The sequence below is a fragment of the Schistocerca americana genome, chromosome X (assembly GCF_021461395.2).
Source record: "Schistocerca americana isolate TAMUIC-IGC-003095 chromosome X, iqSchAmer2.1, whole genome shotgun sequence".
Taxonomy (NCBI): Eukaryota; Metazoa; Arthropoda; class Insecta; order Orthoptera; family Acrididae; genus Schistocerca; species Schistocerca americana.
The window spans coordinates 327,241,370-327,256,806 of record NC_060130.1 but is presented as its reverse complement, the minus strand read 5'-3'; the positions used below and the strand labels follow the sequence as shown (position 1 = coordinate 327,256,806).

Genomic DNA, 15,437 nt, shown 5'->3' with positions numbered 1-15,437 from the left:
AAAACATATAAAGATAACTGTGTTCATGTCTGCACCCACACATTCATACACAATAATACCCGTGATTGGTCTGGATGGTTCATTGTTAACTATGTTATTTGTTTACCTTCAAGAATTGACCAGAAACATTCCACTATGTGTGAAAAGAGCGTTGTTCTGCACAGAAAGTTTTGCGGCAGACAGAAAAATGCAAAATTACTATGTTATATTTTTTCATGTACCATGCTTTTTCCCATTTTCTGAAAACAAACACCTTATTCTAGATTCTTGGTTAGGTAATAAAAATTCTGCGTCATTATCAGTTGCATTTTGAAGTCACAGTGACAAATATGTACAGATACTGCAGGTTTCATCTAGTACGACGAAAGTACTTCTAGCAGCAGACTGATAATTTTTGTGTCTGTGAAATGTATTTTACGGAACATTAGAATGGAAAATTGCTATTGACAGATTTATGCAGTGTTCAGACTATCACTGTGATATTCTGAAGTTGAAAGCATTATCACACTATTTTTTTCCTCTCTCCAGGTTCAAAATATGATTAAATATGAAGAACACTCTTCAAAATATGCTGATATTATACAAGACTCAGTCCTAACTATGGCCCAGTTTTCTGTAAAAACATGGAAATATGTCTGCTACTTGCAGAGCTGTCAATTGTCATCCTTTATGTTCGTGCTGTAAATGTGCCACGAATTTCATTTTTGTGTGCATGTAGTTTATACCAATTTGGAAAGAAAGTTATAGATGAAAATTTGTATTTCACTCCAGATATTTTGTTATCTTTTGACTGCATTCAATTGATGCATCAGTGCTTGCATGACTGACTTCCATTTCGTGTTAACGGCACCTATTTGGTGTATGCATTTTTTTCTAAGTTGACTAACAGTGGGTATATAAAAAAAATCCACACTGCATGTTTCAACATGGCAAGTTTGTCAGCTTCCTAGACCAACATGCAGAGACAAAAAATTACTTGACAGAAATAAAGAACCAAGGACAAAGAAAGATAAGGGGTAAAAGAAGCTACATTGACTCCTATAGCCTAGTAACATTAGCCATTGCATAACATTCAGATATTAGAAACATTTTCTACTGATCTATAGTGACAGGTGGAGCAGTGTGGAGGTGGTGTTAGGAGTGGCATATTAAGCAAAGCATCAAACTAGACCCTCCTGCAGGTCTGAGGGTTTGAATAGGCCTGAGGTACTCCTGCCTGTTGTAAGAGGTGACTAAAAGGAGTCTCTCACTTTTTGGCCCTATGAGTTCAGGTCCCATTCTATGGTTTGACCTGCCACTTTCAAATCTCTTGTCACAGCATTGCATCTCCACCTCCGATTCAACTATTTGGGTGAGGACACTTTCCGGGGTATGTCATCTTCTTCCGTTGTCTCCTGTCCTCTTTTGCCCCCATGACAATATTGTATTTCTCTGTGACCAATATCCAGCACGGTAGCCAGTCCGTTATGTGGGGCTGTCATGTACCCATTTGGTGGTAGCCACCTGACAACACAGGAATCGCACTGCTGATGCCTGAGCTGTCAAGTCCCCACATATGCCAAGGAGTAGATTCCTGTCTTTCTGGGGCATCAGGACTCCCGGCAACGGCCATCATGCCAATTGGCCTTTGCTTTGGTGGGATGACCCGCAATGAAGCGCACTAAGTCATCTCTTGCTGGTGATCGTACAGCGCCAGCAGTCTCTAAGAAGGGCAAGATTGAATACAATGCCAACTGGTATGACCCTAAATCGTTTCCCTCCCTCGCTACACCATGGGAGGAACGCAGGGATACAGAAGGGAGAGAGCCATATTCACCTCGGTTTTTAGTCTGTAGCAGAACTGATGGGGACTCCCTTCTACCTACGAAGCTTCAATTTTTCGTTGAACACCTTAGAGGATAAGTTTGGAGAAGTGGCAGCCCTGTCCAAGATGCGAAACAGCGCAGTCTTGATTCAGACAGCATCCCAAGCCCAATCCTGAGTGTTACACGTTTGTGACAAGCTGGGTGATATCCGTGTTTCAGTCACTCCCCATAAAAGCCTCAACATGGTCCAGGGGATTATTTTCCATCATGATCTCCTCTTGCAGTCTGACGACAAGCTCCGCGCCAATTTAGAATGGTGGGGTGTTCATGTCATCCAGTGCGCAATCACAGGTGACCCAAAGACAACAGGGTTGCTACCAGTGCCTTCATCTTGGCCTTTGAGGGTGCTTCATTGCCTGAAAGCATCAAGGTGATAGTTTACCACTGTGACATTAAACCATACGTCCCTCCCCCTACATGGTACTTTAAGTGCTGGAAGTTCGGGCACATGTCTGCCCACTGCACTTCCAGCGCCACATGTCGAGACTGCGGACATCCACTGCAGCCAGATACTCCATGTGTGCCTCCTCTCACTTGCATCAACTGTGGAGAACACCACTCCCCCTGCTTGCCAGACTGCCGACTGCCCAGTGCTCCAAAAGGAACGGAAAATCATGGAGTACCAGACCCTGGACCAGTTTACTTACACAGAGGCTAAATGTAAATTGGAAAAACTAAACCTCATTCTGTTGACATCGACCTGCTGCAGCTACATCACCATTGCCATCCCAAGTGCCAGTGGTTCCTCACTCTGTGCCACAAACAGTTGACCATCTGCGCCACCAGAATACATCCGCTCCCTTGGTGGTAGGGGGCAAATCTTCCTCCGTTGCTCCCAAAGCACCTACTTTGGGAGCAAGGCCCCTCCAAATGCAGGGGACATCCGTCCCCACCCCCCTGCCAGAGAAACAACAGCCTCCTCCAGCTCCTCTCATGTTGAAGGGGTCTATTGGGGCCCTCTCTCCCAAGGTCTCCACTAATGCCATGGCAGACATTTGCCAGTGGCTCAAGGAGCCAACAGCTGCTGGACGAAAAGCTTCATGGTCTTCCTCCGTGCCTGAAGCTGCTTCAGAGGAATCTTCCCAGCAAGCCCCTAAAGAGAAGTGAGAGAGCAAGCAAACTAGGAAGAATGACCCCAACACCACTACTCCCTACCAATTCTGCATCTGAAGATGAGGTGGAGATCTTAGTGTCCCTTGTGGACCTGCATGTCACTGATGCCTCATCCACCATAGAAATGGTTAAAAATACTCAATCAGTGGCAGCAGGTGACCTTGAAGCATAACCTGCCTCCTTGTGTGCGTCATGCCTTCCCAGCCTCACGATAACGTCATCCTCCAGTGGAAGTGAGGCGGTTTTTTCCACCACCTGGCTGAGGTGCAGCAGCTATTAAGTTTTACACCTGCTTTCTGCATTGCCCTCCAGGAAACCTGCTTCCAGGCAACGCGGACCCCTGCCCCCTACGGCTATAGGGGATATTACAAGAACCGTAGTGACTATAACAGAGTGTCAGGTGGAGTTTGTCTATGTCCTGAACTCGATATGCAGTGAACCTGTGCCCCTTCAAACCCCTCTTGAAGCTGTGGCTGTCAGGATAAGGATGGCACAGGAAATAACTGTCTGCAACATGTGTCTTCCTCCAGATGGTGCAGTACCCCTTAATGCATTGGCTGCACTGATTGATCAACTCCCTAAACCTTTCCTACTTTCGGGAGATTTTAATACTCATAACCCCTTGTGGGATGGCACCATGCTTACTGGCCAAGGCAGATTTGTCGAAAATTTACTGTCACATCTCGAACTCTGCCTCTTAAATACAGGTGCCTCCACACATTTCAGTGTGGCACATGGCACATATTCGGCCCTTGATCTCTCGGTTTGCAGTCCTGGCCTTCTCCCATCTATCCACTGGAGAGCACATGATGACCTCTGTGGTAGTGACCACTTCCCCATCTTCCTGTCACTCCTCTGGTCTCATGCCCACGGATGCCTGCCCAGATGGGCTTTAAACAAGGCTTTCACCTGTGCTGTCACTGTTGAATCTCCCCCACATGGTAACATTGATGTGGTGGTTGAGCAGGTAACTACAATGATCATTTCTGCAACAGAAAATGCGATTCCTCATTCTTTAGGGTGCCCCCAGTGAAAGACAGTCCCATGGTGGTCGCCGGAGGTCGCTGAGGCAATTAAGGAGCGTCGGCGAGCTCTGTAGCGGCATAATTGGCACCCTTCCCTACAGCACCTCCTAGCCTTTAAACGGCTCAATGCCCGCATTCACCAGCTTACCAAAGGACGGAAACAGGAGTGCTGGGAGAGATACATCTCGACCATTGGGTGCCATATGTCACCTTCCCAAGTCTGGGCAAAGATCAAATGAGTTTTTGGATACCATACCCCAACAGGTGTTCCCAGTGTTAACATAAATGGCATGTTATCTACTGGCACAAACGTGATTGCTGAGCACTATGCTTGTGCCTCTGCATTGGAGAATTACCCTCCAGCCTTTCGCACTCTCAAATGGCGGATGGAAGGGAAAGTCCTCTCGTTCACTACATGCCGCAGTGAACCCTTTAATACCCCATTTACAGAGTGGGAGCTCTTCAGTGCCCTTGCACATTGCCACGACACAGCTCCTGGACCAGACTGCATCCACAGTCAGATGATTAAACATCTCTTGTTTGACTAAAAGTGACACCACCTCATGATATTCAACTGGATCTGGTGCGATGGCATCTTTTGATCACAATGGTGAGAGAGCACCATCATTCCACTGCTCAAACCTGCCAAATACCCGCTTGATGTGGATAGCTATTGGCCCATCAGCCTCACCAACATTCTTTGTAAGCTGCTGGAATGTATGGTGTGTTGGTGATTGGGTTGGGTCCTGGAGTTACGTGGCCTACTGGCTCCGTGCCAGGTTGGTTTTCGCCTGGTTAGCTCTATCACTGATGATCTTGTGTCCCTTGAGTCTGCCATCCGAACAGACTTTTCCAGATGCCAACACCTTGTTGCCGTCTTTTTTGATTTACGAAAAGTGTATGACACCACCTGGCGACATCGTATCCTTGCCATATTATACGAGTGGGGTCTCCAAGGCTCGCTCCTGATTTTTATCCAGAATTTCCTGTTGGTTCGTACTTTCCATGTTAAAGTTGGTGCCTCCCATAGCCCCCCCCCCCCTCCCCCCCCAATAATCCAGGAGAATGGGTCCCGCAGGGCTCTGTATTGAGTGTATTTCTATTTTTAGTGGCCTTTAATGGTCTAGCAGCAGCTCTAGGGCCGTCTGTCTCACCATCTCTGTATGCAGATGACTTCTGCATTTCGTACTTCTCCACCGGTACTGGTGTTGCTGAGCGGCACCTACAGTGAGCCATCCACAAGGCGCTGTCATGGGCTCTAGCCCACGGCTTCCAGTTTTTGGCCCAAAGACGTGTGCCGTCCTGGCGGAGGCTGGAGTCCCTCCATTGCAAGTCAGGTGTGCGCAACTTCTCGCCAGTTACATTGCACACATTGGTAGTTTTCCTGTGCATCCAAATTACCGTGTCCTTTTCCCACCCACGGTGTTTCATCTCCCGCATCGGTGGCCCAGGTCAGGGCTTACAATTGCAGTTCATGCCCGATCCCTTCTATCTGAACTGGAGTCTTTACCTTTCCCATCTATACTCAAGGTCCATTCGCGTACACCTCCATGGCGTACACCTAGGCCGCTGCTTTGCCTGGACCTTTCACATGGCCCAAAGGGCTCAGCTTACCTCGCTGCTCTCTGCTGCCACTTCCTCTCGATTCTTGATATGTTAAGAGACCATGAAGTGGTTTACACCAATGGCTCGATGGTTGATGGTCATGTCGGCTTCGCGTATGTCCGTGGAGGACATATTGAACAGCATTCCTTGCCCAGTGGCTGCAGTGTTTTCACTTCATAGCTGGAGGCTATATCTCGTGCTCTTGAGCACATCCGTTCATGCCCTAGGGAGTCGTTTCTTCTGTGTACTGACTCCTTGAGCGGCCTACAAGCTATTGGCCACTGCTACCCTCGTCATCCTTTGGTATCGACCATCCAGGAGCCCATCTATGCCCTGGAACGGTCCAGTTGTTCAGTGGTGGTTGTGTTGACTCCAGGACACGTTGGAATCCCGGGCAACAAACTTGCTGACAGGCTGGCCAAACAAGCTACACGGAAACCGCTTATGGAGATCAGCATTCTAATAACTGACCTGCGTTCGTTTTTACACCACCAGTTTTTTCGCCTTTGGGAGATGGAATGGCATAGTCTCAGTACGCAAAACAAACTGTGTGCCATTAAGGAGACTACAAATGCGTGCCAGTCCTCCATGCGGGCCTCTTGTAGGGACTCTGTGGTTCTCTGCTGGCTCCACATTGGCCACGTTTGAGCGACCCACGGCTACCTCCTGCACTGTGAAGACAACCCCCCCCCTCCCCCCCCCCCTCTCTCCTCAGTGCACTGTTCCGCTTTGACTGCCCTGCAACAAAATCTTGGGTTACCAGACTCGTGGCCGCTAATTTTATCTGACAACGCCTCATAGGCTGATTTAGTTTTATGTTTTATTCGTGAGGGTGGGTTTTATCATTTGATCTAAGTTTTATCGCATGTCCTTTGTCTCTCTGTGTCCTGCCCCCATAGTGCTTTTAGGGTGGAGCTTTTAATGTGTTGCAGAGTGGCTGGCTTCACCTTTTTATTCTGATGATCAGCCAGCCATGGTAATCTGTTTTGTCGTTTTAATCTCTTCTACCTGTTTCCTGTGTTTCTGTGGTTTTCTTGTCCCCTTTTGTCCATTTAAGTGTTTGTTGGACTTCCGTCGTTCTTGTGGTTTTTCCTTTCTCCAATGACCTTGCAGTTTGGTCCCTTCCCCCCTCTTTTAAACAAACCAAGCATCAAACTAGGATGAATCCAGTATTGAAAGGTGAGGTGGCAATGTCAGCTGGCAGTGTGCCCAAGAATAGAAAACATTAGAAAGAAAGCATACTGAGGAGGCTTGACAGAAAAGAAACAAGTAAGAGAGTCAGGAGAAAAGACAGGAGATCTGAGAAAGAAAATGTTGAAAAAAATATTGTTGAGGAACAAGAAAAGTAAGCAGAGGAAATAAGAGATAAAAGGAGAGAAGTTTAGTCAGGTGGCATTGCTGGCTGCAAGACACCATCGACAGTGTTCACTTGCTCTCATTGAAAAATGAACAATGACCTGATAGCGTGAAAATAAATAAGTGGAAAAGTGTGTTGGTGCAAAAAAATTTGTCAAGACCATCACATTGCAGAAACAGTACTGACAATGCCTGTAAAATCATCATGACATATGTTTAAGACAATGTATTGCAAGTGAATCCTAGTTTCAGCCAGTTTATTATAAATTATAGTATTTTTTCTGTTCTTTGTGTTTCTTTGTAACTTAGCTGGTTGATTTTAGGGAAAACCTGCTCCAGAACTTGGCTGTTAATTTTAATCATAGTATTTAAACCTATAACACATTTAATCAGAGCAAAATTTTTTTATCCAGTATTACACACTTCTGACTTTTGTGTTATTCATGAGGACTCTACCATTAAATTAAATAAGTTTCAGTTAAATCACTGAATTATCTTTCTCTGTAATTTCCTAGTATCTACTTTTGTGTAGTGGTACCATAAATTCAGATACCAAATGATCAGAAATGACACTTCCAATTGAAAATATTACTGTAATGCAGATATTCAAAATATTTTGTCATGACATCCTTTTAAATAACACACTCAGATATCTTGCCACATCAAGTTTTACATGCCAAGAGAACCAAGTGTGTTTTATTACTGTAATTCCCCTACTGCAATTGTCTTCATTGTAATTTCTGATTTCTAACAGAGTTGTAGTTTTACTGTAGTTGCATTTGTAATTCCTAATCACAAACAGATTGTGATTCAATCACATGAAAAGTGCTGCTGTATTACTACATTGAAGTTAGCTTATTGCCAATGTGTGTAGCGATAAGAAATGTGCATAGCAGGAAACCAATGACTGCAGCACTAAAGAGCCTCCAACTGAAATGCAACAGTAATTTTGGTAAATTAGTCAAACAACAGTATACTTAATGAAAGAATTTGTTGTTTCACACGGAACGGCTGTAAGATCATACAGCAAAACAAAAATCCATCTCTAATGACATCATTGTCAGAAATACTTCAGACCCTAATCTTCCCTTTTGAAACAACACAAAAAATGCAGATACTGAAAACACAGAAACTGGTACTGACTTGCTTTTGAGCACAGGACACTGACATTTACTTAGCTTCCATCCCCCCCCCCCCTCTGCCCCCACCCCTCTCCTTTAGTGCTGCAGTCAACTTGGAAGACTACTGTCTGACTCATTTGCGGCTCATATGTTGCCTGAACATAATATGAAATTTTTTTACTGGCTGAGTTGCTGTCATTCATAATACTGATATCTCAGTCCTCGAGAACTGCTTCAACAATATCAATGGGCAGTTTGTAACATCAATCATACGGTCTCAATCTAAAGTCAAGTATCTGTAAAATCTTCCCCAAATGGAAAAATTCTGTGTGTGGTGCTTAATTTGAAAGTTATTAAATCAAGAGTGTGTCACCAACTGACTATAGTTTGAGAGCAGGCAAGTTCCAGACCGTACAAAAACTTGTGCAGTATTATGATTATTAATTTTTATGGAAATTTTTTAGGACTGTAATTTCAGTTATGCTATGAGCATCATGTACATTTTCTACATCTACATCTACATCCATACTCCTCAAGCCACCTGACGGTTCAATTTTATTGAAATTACTCAATTTTTGTGTATGTATAACAAAATGTTCTTTCTGGTCAGGTTACCATTGTGCTGCAACAGTGACAAAGGACACAATATAGTCTATGGTTATCATTTAATGGGATACTATGACACAAAATAGTGCAAGTAGAAAACCTATTAGTAGTAAAGGGGGACCCCTCATACAATACTAATTGTTTCATTCTCTTCTTAATTTATATCATGAAAATACTGTGTCTATAACTTCAGTAAGACCATAGTTCATTCAGTTTTTCTATCTTGGCCAAAAATTTTACTGTATTGTGCCTCTAGTTGCATTACTGCTGATTATTGTTGCTTACCATTATTAAAAAAAGAAACAATTTTGAGAGATGCGAAACCAAGAAATTCATTAAGTATTGCATTGCAAGGAATCCAGTTTACAAAAACATTCTTGTATTTTTTGATATACACCAATCTTATTGTGCTAAACTTCAGTGATGCATATGTACGTTAGAAGCAGCTACAATTGCAATATTATTGTTTAAATTGTGCTATATAGCCCTCATAAACCTCTTAATAACTCAGTATATTGTACTTAAGTACAGGGTTATTACAAATGATTGAAGCGATTTCACAGCTCTACAATAACTTTATTATTTGAGATATTTTCACAATGCTTTGCACACACATACAAAAACTCAAAAAGTTTTTTTAGGCATTCATAAATGTTTGATATGTGCCCCTTTAGTGATTCGGCAGACATCAAGCCGATAATCAAGTTCCTCCCACAATCGGCGCAGCATGTCTCCATCAATGAGTTCGAAAGCATCGTTGATGTGAGCTCGCAGTTCTGGCACGTTTCTTGGTAGAGGAGGTTTAAACACTGAATCTTTCACATAACCCCACAGAAAGAAATCGCATGGGGTTAAGTCGGGAGAGTGTGGAGGCCATGACATGAATTGCTGATCATGATCTCCACTATGACTGACCATCGGTTTTCCAATCTCCTATTTAAGAAATGCCGAACATCATGATGGAAGTGCAGTGGAGCACCATCCTGTTGAAAGATGAAGTCGGTCTCCAGTTGTAGCATGAGCCAATTTTCCAGCTTGTCCAGATACACGTGTCCTGTAACGTTTTTTTCGCAGAAGAAAAAGGGGCCGTAAACTTTAAACCGTGAGATTGCACAAAACACGTTAACTTTTGGTGAATTGCGAATTTGCTGCACGAATGTGTGAGGATTCTCTACCGCCCAGATTCGCACATTGTGTCTGTTCACTTCACCATTAAGAAAAAATGTTGCTTCATCACTGAAAACAAGTTTCGCACTGAACGCATCCTCTTCCATGAGCTGTTGCAACCGCGCCGAAAATTCAAAGCGTTTGACTTTGTCATCGGGTGTCAGGGCTTGTAGCAATTGTAAATGGTAAGGCTTCTGCTTTAGCCTTTTCCGTAAGATTTTCCAAACCGTCGGCTGTGGTACGTTTAGCTCCCTGCTTGCTTTATTCGTCGACTTCCGCGGGCTACACGTGAAACTTGCCCGCATGCGTTCAACCGTTTCTTCGCTCACTGCAGGCCGACCCGTTGATTTCCCCTTACAGAGGCATCCAGAAGCTTTAAACTGCGCATACCATCACCGAATGGAGTTAGCAGTTGGTGGATCTTTGTTGAACTTCGTCATGAAGTGTCGTTGCACTGTTATGACTGACTGATGTGAGTGCATTTCAAGCACGACATACGCTTTCTCGGCTCCTGTCGCCATTTTGTCTCACTGCGCTCTCGAGCGCTCTGGTGGCAGAAACCTGAAGTGCGGCTTCAGCCGAACAAAACTTTATGAGTTTTTCTACGTATCTGTAGTGTGTCGTGACCATATGTCAATGAATGGAGCTACAGTGAATTTATGAAATCGCTTCAATCATTTGTAATAGCCCTGTACATTTTGATTTTGTATCATTTTTACAAAGTTGAAGGTTCTCCAGACATTTATGATGTACACTAGACAGCACAAAAAGTGGGCCAACCCTGACTTCCAAAGTGTTGGTCGCATCTGACGGTAAGCAACCAACACAGCATAGCTGTGTTGCGGGTCCTCTATACCGTGTGCACTACAGATGTTTCACTGTACGCAATGCGTAGCACACAAGACTATTAGAGACCACTGCTCTTTATGGCAGTCAGTTCAGATGTAAACCAATACCATCATGCAACAAATAACAGAAAATGCATTATAACAGCTGAGAAAGTACTGAATGCTTGTAAATTAAACTTCTATACAATAAGTGACACTGTTGTTGTTGTTGTTGTTGTTGTTGTGGTCTTCAGTCCTGAGACTGGTTTGATGCAGCTCTCCATGCTACTCTATCCTGTGCAAGCTTTTTCATCTCTCAGTGACACTACAGATACCTTATCCCACTCATTAAATAACATGATGAGATTTTGTTTGTGATACAAATTTGAACCCAATGTTTACCAAACAAAGCTTACGTGTCTGATTGAGACTCGACTAGGCATAAAGAGACACAAAATATTAAGTGTTCACTAGTATCAGTTTGCAAGGCCGAGTGTCCAAACCTGGAAACAAATGATGACATGTTTAGCACTGTAACGGAAACCTCATGAAGCTTATATTGCTCCTGAGATGTAACCATGAAACGTATGTAATAAAGTGCAACACACGAGTGTGAAACACAATGAAGTAAAGTTTTGGTGATGGGCAGGGAGTAGAACCCAGTATCCATACAAATTTACGAAGCACAGTCAGATGTCAGATATTAAATATCTTCACTAATAGCATGATATTGGAACGTGAAATGACAATAGAAATGATTTTTGCCTAGCAGGGATTTGAATCTGGCACCTTTCGCTAGTGCTTATAGGTGCAAATAGACATGAAATATTTGTTTCTTCACCAGTAGCAAAATGTACAAATGTTTGCTAAAGGTAACATGACGAATAATTCTGCGCTGCCTGGGTCTCAAACGCCATGCACATCATCATCATTGACCTCACACAAAGAGGTGTCAACTTTGAAATTCCCTTTCACTAATAATTAGGATCACGCTGTTCGTAAAGACCTGGAGGAGTTTGGCATCATGATAAAACAACAAAATGATGGACAGTATAATTTCTAAAGGTTTAAATCCAGAGAAAAATTGGAATTGGTCCTCAAACCCCAGTCCAGTGCCAATATTTTCAAAATCTCAAGGTCACTTAAAATTAAAAATGAAGGTCATATGACCTTACATTATTATTGGTTTGTGAACTAAAATAATATCACTAGTGTAAGAAAGCTTACAAGTGACCGAGTTTCTGCAAGCAGCGACTTTCGCCTCTCTCAGAACGGTCATACTGGAAACAATACAACTTGGCTTTCCGACTAGCAATCACTCCATACCGGGCACATGTGTTTCAACCTGCCTCCACTGCTTTCACCCTTTTATTAAACACAAACAGAACATAATATCTCAAATGTTAGACTTAATTCAATTTTACACTCCATTTTCTAGTGCATAAGTGATGCTCCTTATAACATCAAAATGAGAAATATTCAAGTTGTCATGGCATGAGATATACTACAAACTTGAACAAAATAAGACCACAGTTAAATATGCTTACAGCTACATGCCATACAAAGCCGTCACAGAGCATGCTGAAGCTTAGTATTATATCATATGCAACATTATATGTTGTTATACTTCCTAATTTGAGTGCAGAAAAGTCCGCTGGAGTCATAGGCTATGTGCCCAATGCGTCACAATTACATGGGCGGACATCGATCTGTATCAAGCAGCCGCTGGCTAAGGTGCTGAAATTGGTCTTATCATGAAAGACACCTATGATCCCTATCACAAACATGTTTCTGAAATATTTTTCTATTACTGGATGGTTAGGAAATGAACAAAATTGTGTCTAATCTTCTGTAAGACTGATGCTCTTAGCAGACAGATGGAATACGGCCTAAAAAAGAAAGGAAAATGATGGGTTTGATATCGCAGCTTTGTGTTCGCACTGCATGACGTTGACTTTTAGACCATGAATAGGTTATTCACAATAGCTCAAGTGGAAGTCAACACCTCTCGTACCATGTACTGCATACCCCATTATGACAAAAAATATGATGCTAACACACACGAAATTTGGTGGTTGGTTGAACTGAGAATTCCTTGTAATGGCTAAGGTGTGGGTTCAGTTCCCGCTGGAGGTAACAGTTTTTAACAGCCACAAACATACCCTTTTCACCTCCAGTAATGCCAAATAAGAAACACGGGACTGTGTCGTGGTTCCAATTTAACATTAAACATGTCCATTTGATACGGACTGGAACAGAGTTGGATTAGTTTTGGCTATCAGAGGCGGAAGTCGCTGCTTGCAAAAACTCTGTCTCTAGTAAGCTTTCTTACACTAGTGGTATTATTTTAGTTCACAAACCAATCATCATGCCAGGTCATAGGACCTTCATTTTTTAAATTTTAAGTGACCTTGAGATTTTGAAAATATTATCACTGGACAGGGATTAGAGGTCCAGTTCCAATTTTTTCTCTGGATTTAAACCTTTAGAGATGATACTGTCTTATCGTTTAGTTGTTTCGTCATGATGCCAAACTCCTCCAGGTCTCTATGAACAACGTGATCCTAATTATTAGTGAAAGAGAATTTCATAGTTGACACCTTTTTGTGTGGGGTCACCGATGATGATATGAGTGGCATGGGAGTCCCAGACAGCACAGTATTATTCGTAGTATTACCTCGAGCCAAACATTTGCACGTTTTGCTACTGGTGAAGAAACAATAAATATTTCATATCTATTTGCACCTACAAGCACTCGCGGAAGGTGCCAGGTTCAAATGCCTGCTAGTCAGAAATAATTTGTATTGTCATTTCAGGTTCCAATTTCATGCTGTTGGTGAAGATATTTAATATCTGACATCTGATTTTGCTTCGTTAACAATTTGTATGGGTACTGGGTTCTACTCCCTGCCCATCACCAAAGCTTTTCTTCATTATGTTTCACACTCATGTGTTGCACTTTAATACATACTTTTCATGGTTACTTCTCAGGAGCAATATAAGCTTCATAGGGTTTCTGGTACAATGCTAAACATGTCATCATTTATTTCCAGGTTTCGACACTCGGCCTTGCAAACTGATGCTGGTGAACCTTCAATATTTTGTGTCTCTTTATGCCTAGTCAAGTCTCAATCAGACACGTAAGCGTTGTTTGGTAAACATTGGGTTCAAATTTGTATCACAAACAAAAACTCATCATGTTATTTAATGAGTGGGATAATATTTCTGTAGTGTCACTTATTGTATAGAAGTTTAATTTACAAGCATTCAGGACTGTCTCTTCTCTAATAACATGTTTTCTAGCATTTGTTTACATCTGGACTGACTGCCATAATGAGCAGTGTTCTCTGGTAGTCTAGTGTGTATAGTCTAGTGTGTATAGTCAGACTGCACCCCACAGGGTTTCGGCATTTGGAGAACCTGTGACACAGCTATGTTACATTGGTTGCATTCAGCAGTGGCCCACTTTTTTGCTGTTAAGTGTAGCAAGTGTTATTGCTGCTCCCCTTTACCTTTGATAGTTTTTAAATATGTTTTGCCACCCACATACAGGGTTATTACAAATGATTGAAGCGATTCGACAGCTCTACAATAACTTTATTATTTGAGATATTTTCACAATGCTTTGCACACACATACAAAAACTCAAAAAGTTTTTTTAGGCATTCACAAATGTTCGATATGTGCCCCTTTAGTGATTCGGCAGACATCAAGCCGTTAATCAAGTTTTTCCCACACTCGGCGCAGCATGTCCCCATCAATGAGTTCGAAAGCATTGTTGATGCGAGCTCGCAGTTCTGGCACGTTTCTTGGTAGAGGAGGTTTAAACACTGAATCTTTCACATCACTATGCGTGAAACTTGCCGCATGCGTTCAACCGTTTCTTCGCTCACTGCAGGCCGACCCGTTGATTTCCCCTTACAGAGGCATCCAGAAGCTTTAAACTCCGCATACCATCGCCGAATGGAGTTAGCAGTTGGTGGATCTTTGTTGAACTTCGTCCTGAAGTGTCGTTGCACTGTTATGACTGACTGATGTGAGTGCATTTCAAGCATGACATACGCTTTCTCGGCTCCTGTCGCCAATTTGTCTCACTGCGCTCTCGAGCGCTCTGGCGGCAGAAACCTGAAGTGTGGCTTTAGCCGAACAAAACTCTATGAGTTTTTCTACTTATCTGTAGTGTGTCGTGACCATATGTCAATGAATGGAGCTACAGTGAATTTATGAAATCGCTTCAATCATTTGTAATAGCCCTGTACTTTTGTTTTGTTTTAACTGTTACGGCATTTGCAATTTCTGTGTTATGTAGCACCTAATATCAAATCTTAATTTTGTTTCAGTATGCTGTGTTTTACACCAATCAGGAATGCTTGGGCAGTGCGAGAATTCATAATGTAGCCTGTTCTCTGCAGGCTTTGAAGAAACTGAAATGTTAATACTTGGGTGTTTGTGTGTTAATAATGTTGAAACTTGGAGACAATTAAATTTTTGTTGCAAATAAATATTTTTATTTTATATTAATGACCTAAAATATGTTACTTCCACATGCAGGCCAATTTAAAATTGTGGGGTGAAGGACAATCTGGTTTATTGTTAGGTAATTAGGAGTTGGGGAAGATGTACAGAGCATTCCCATAGGCACAAGAAGCATAAACCAAATAAATTGTATGAAGCATTTTATTTTGAAGTAAGTTACGAATAAGTGTAGAAGTTTTGCGTGTCAACTTTACAGATGTTGGACTCAGTCAGTGA

At 42.5% G+C, this 15,437-nt stretch overlaps 1 protein-coding gene across 1 annotated transcript in view; it reads left to right on the top strand.

Annotated features, from left to right (window-relative positions):
- LOC124555762 (mitochondrial tRNA-specific 2-thiouridylase 1) overlaps positions 1-15,181 on the top strand; it is an 89,645-nt gene extending 74,464 nt beyond the window's left edge. Inside the window, exon 7 of the mRNA XM_047129802.1 lies at positions 15,026-15,181. Coding sequence (XP_046985758.1) covers positions 15,026-15,121 — 96 coding nt within the window. The 3' untranslated portion in view covers positions 15,122-15,181. The remainder of the gene's footprint in view (positions 1-15,025) is intronic.
- Positions 15,182-15,437: the final 256 nt, after the last annotated feature.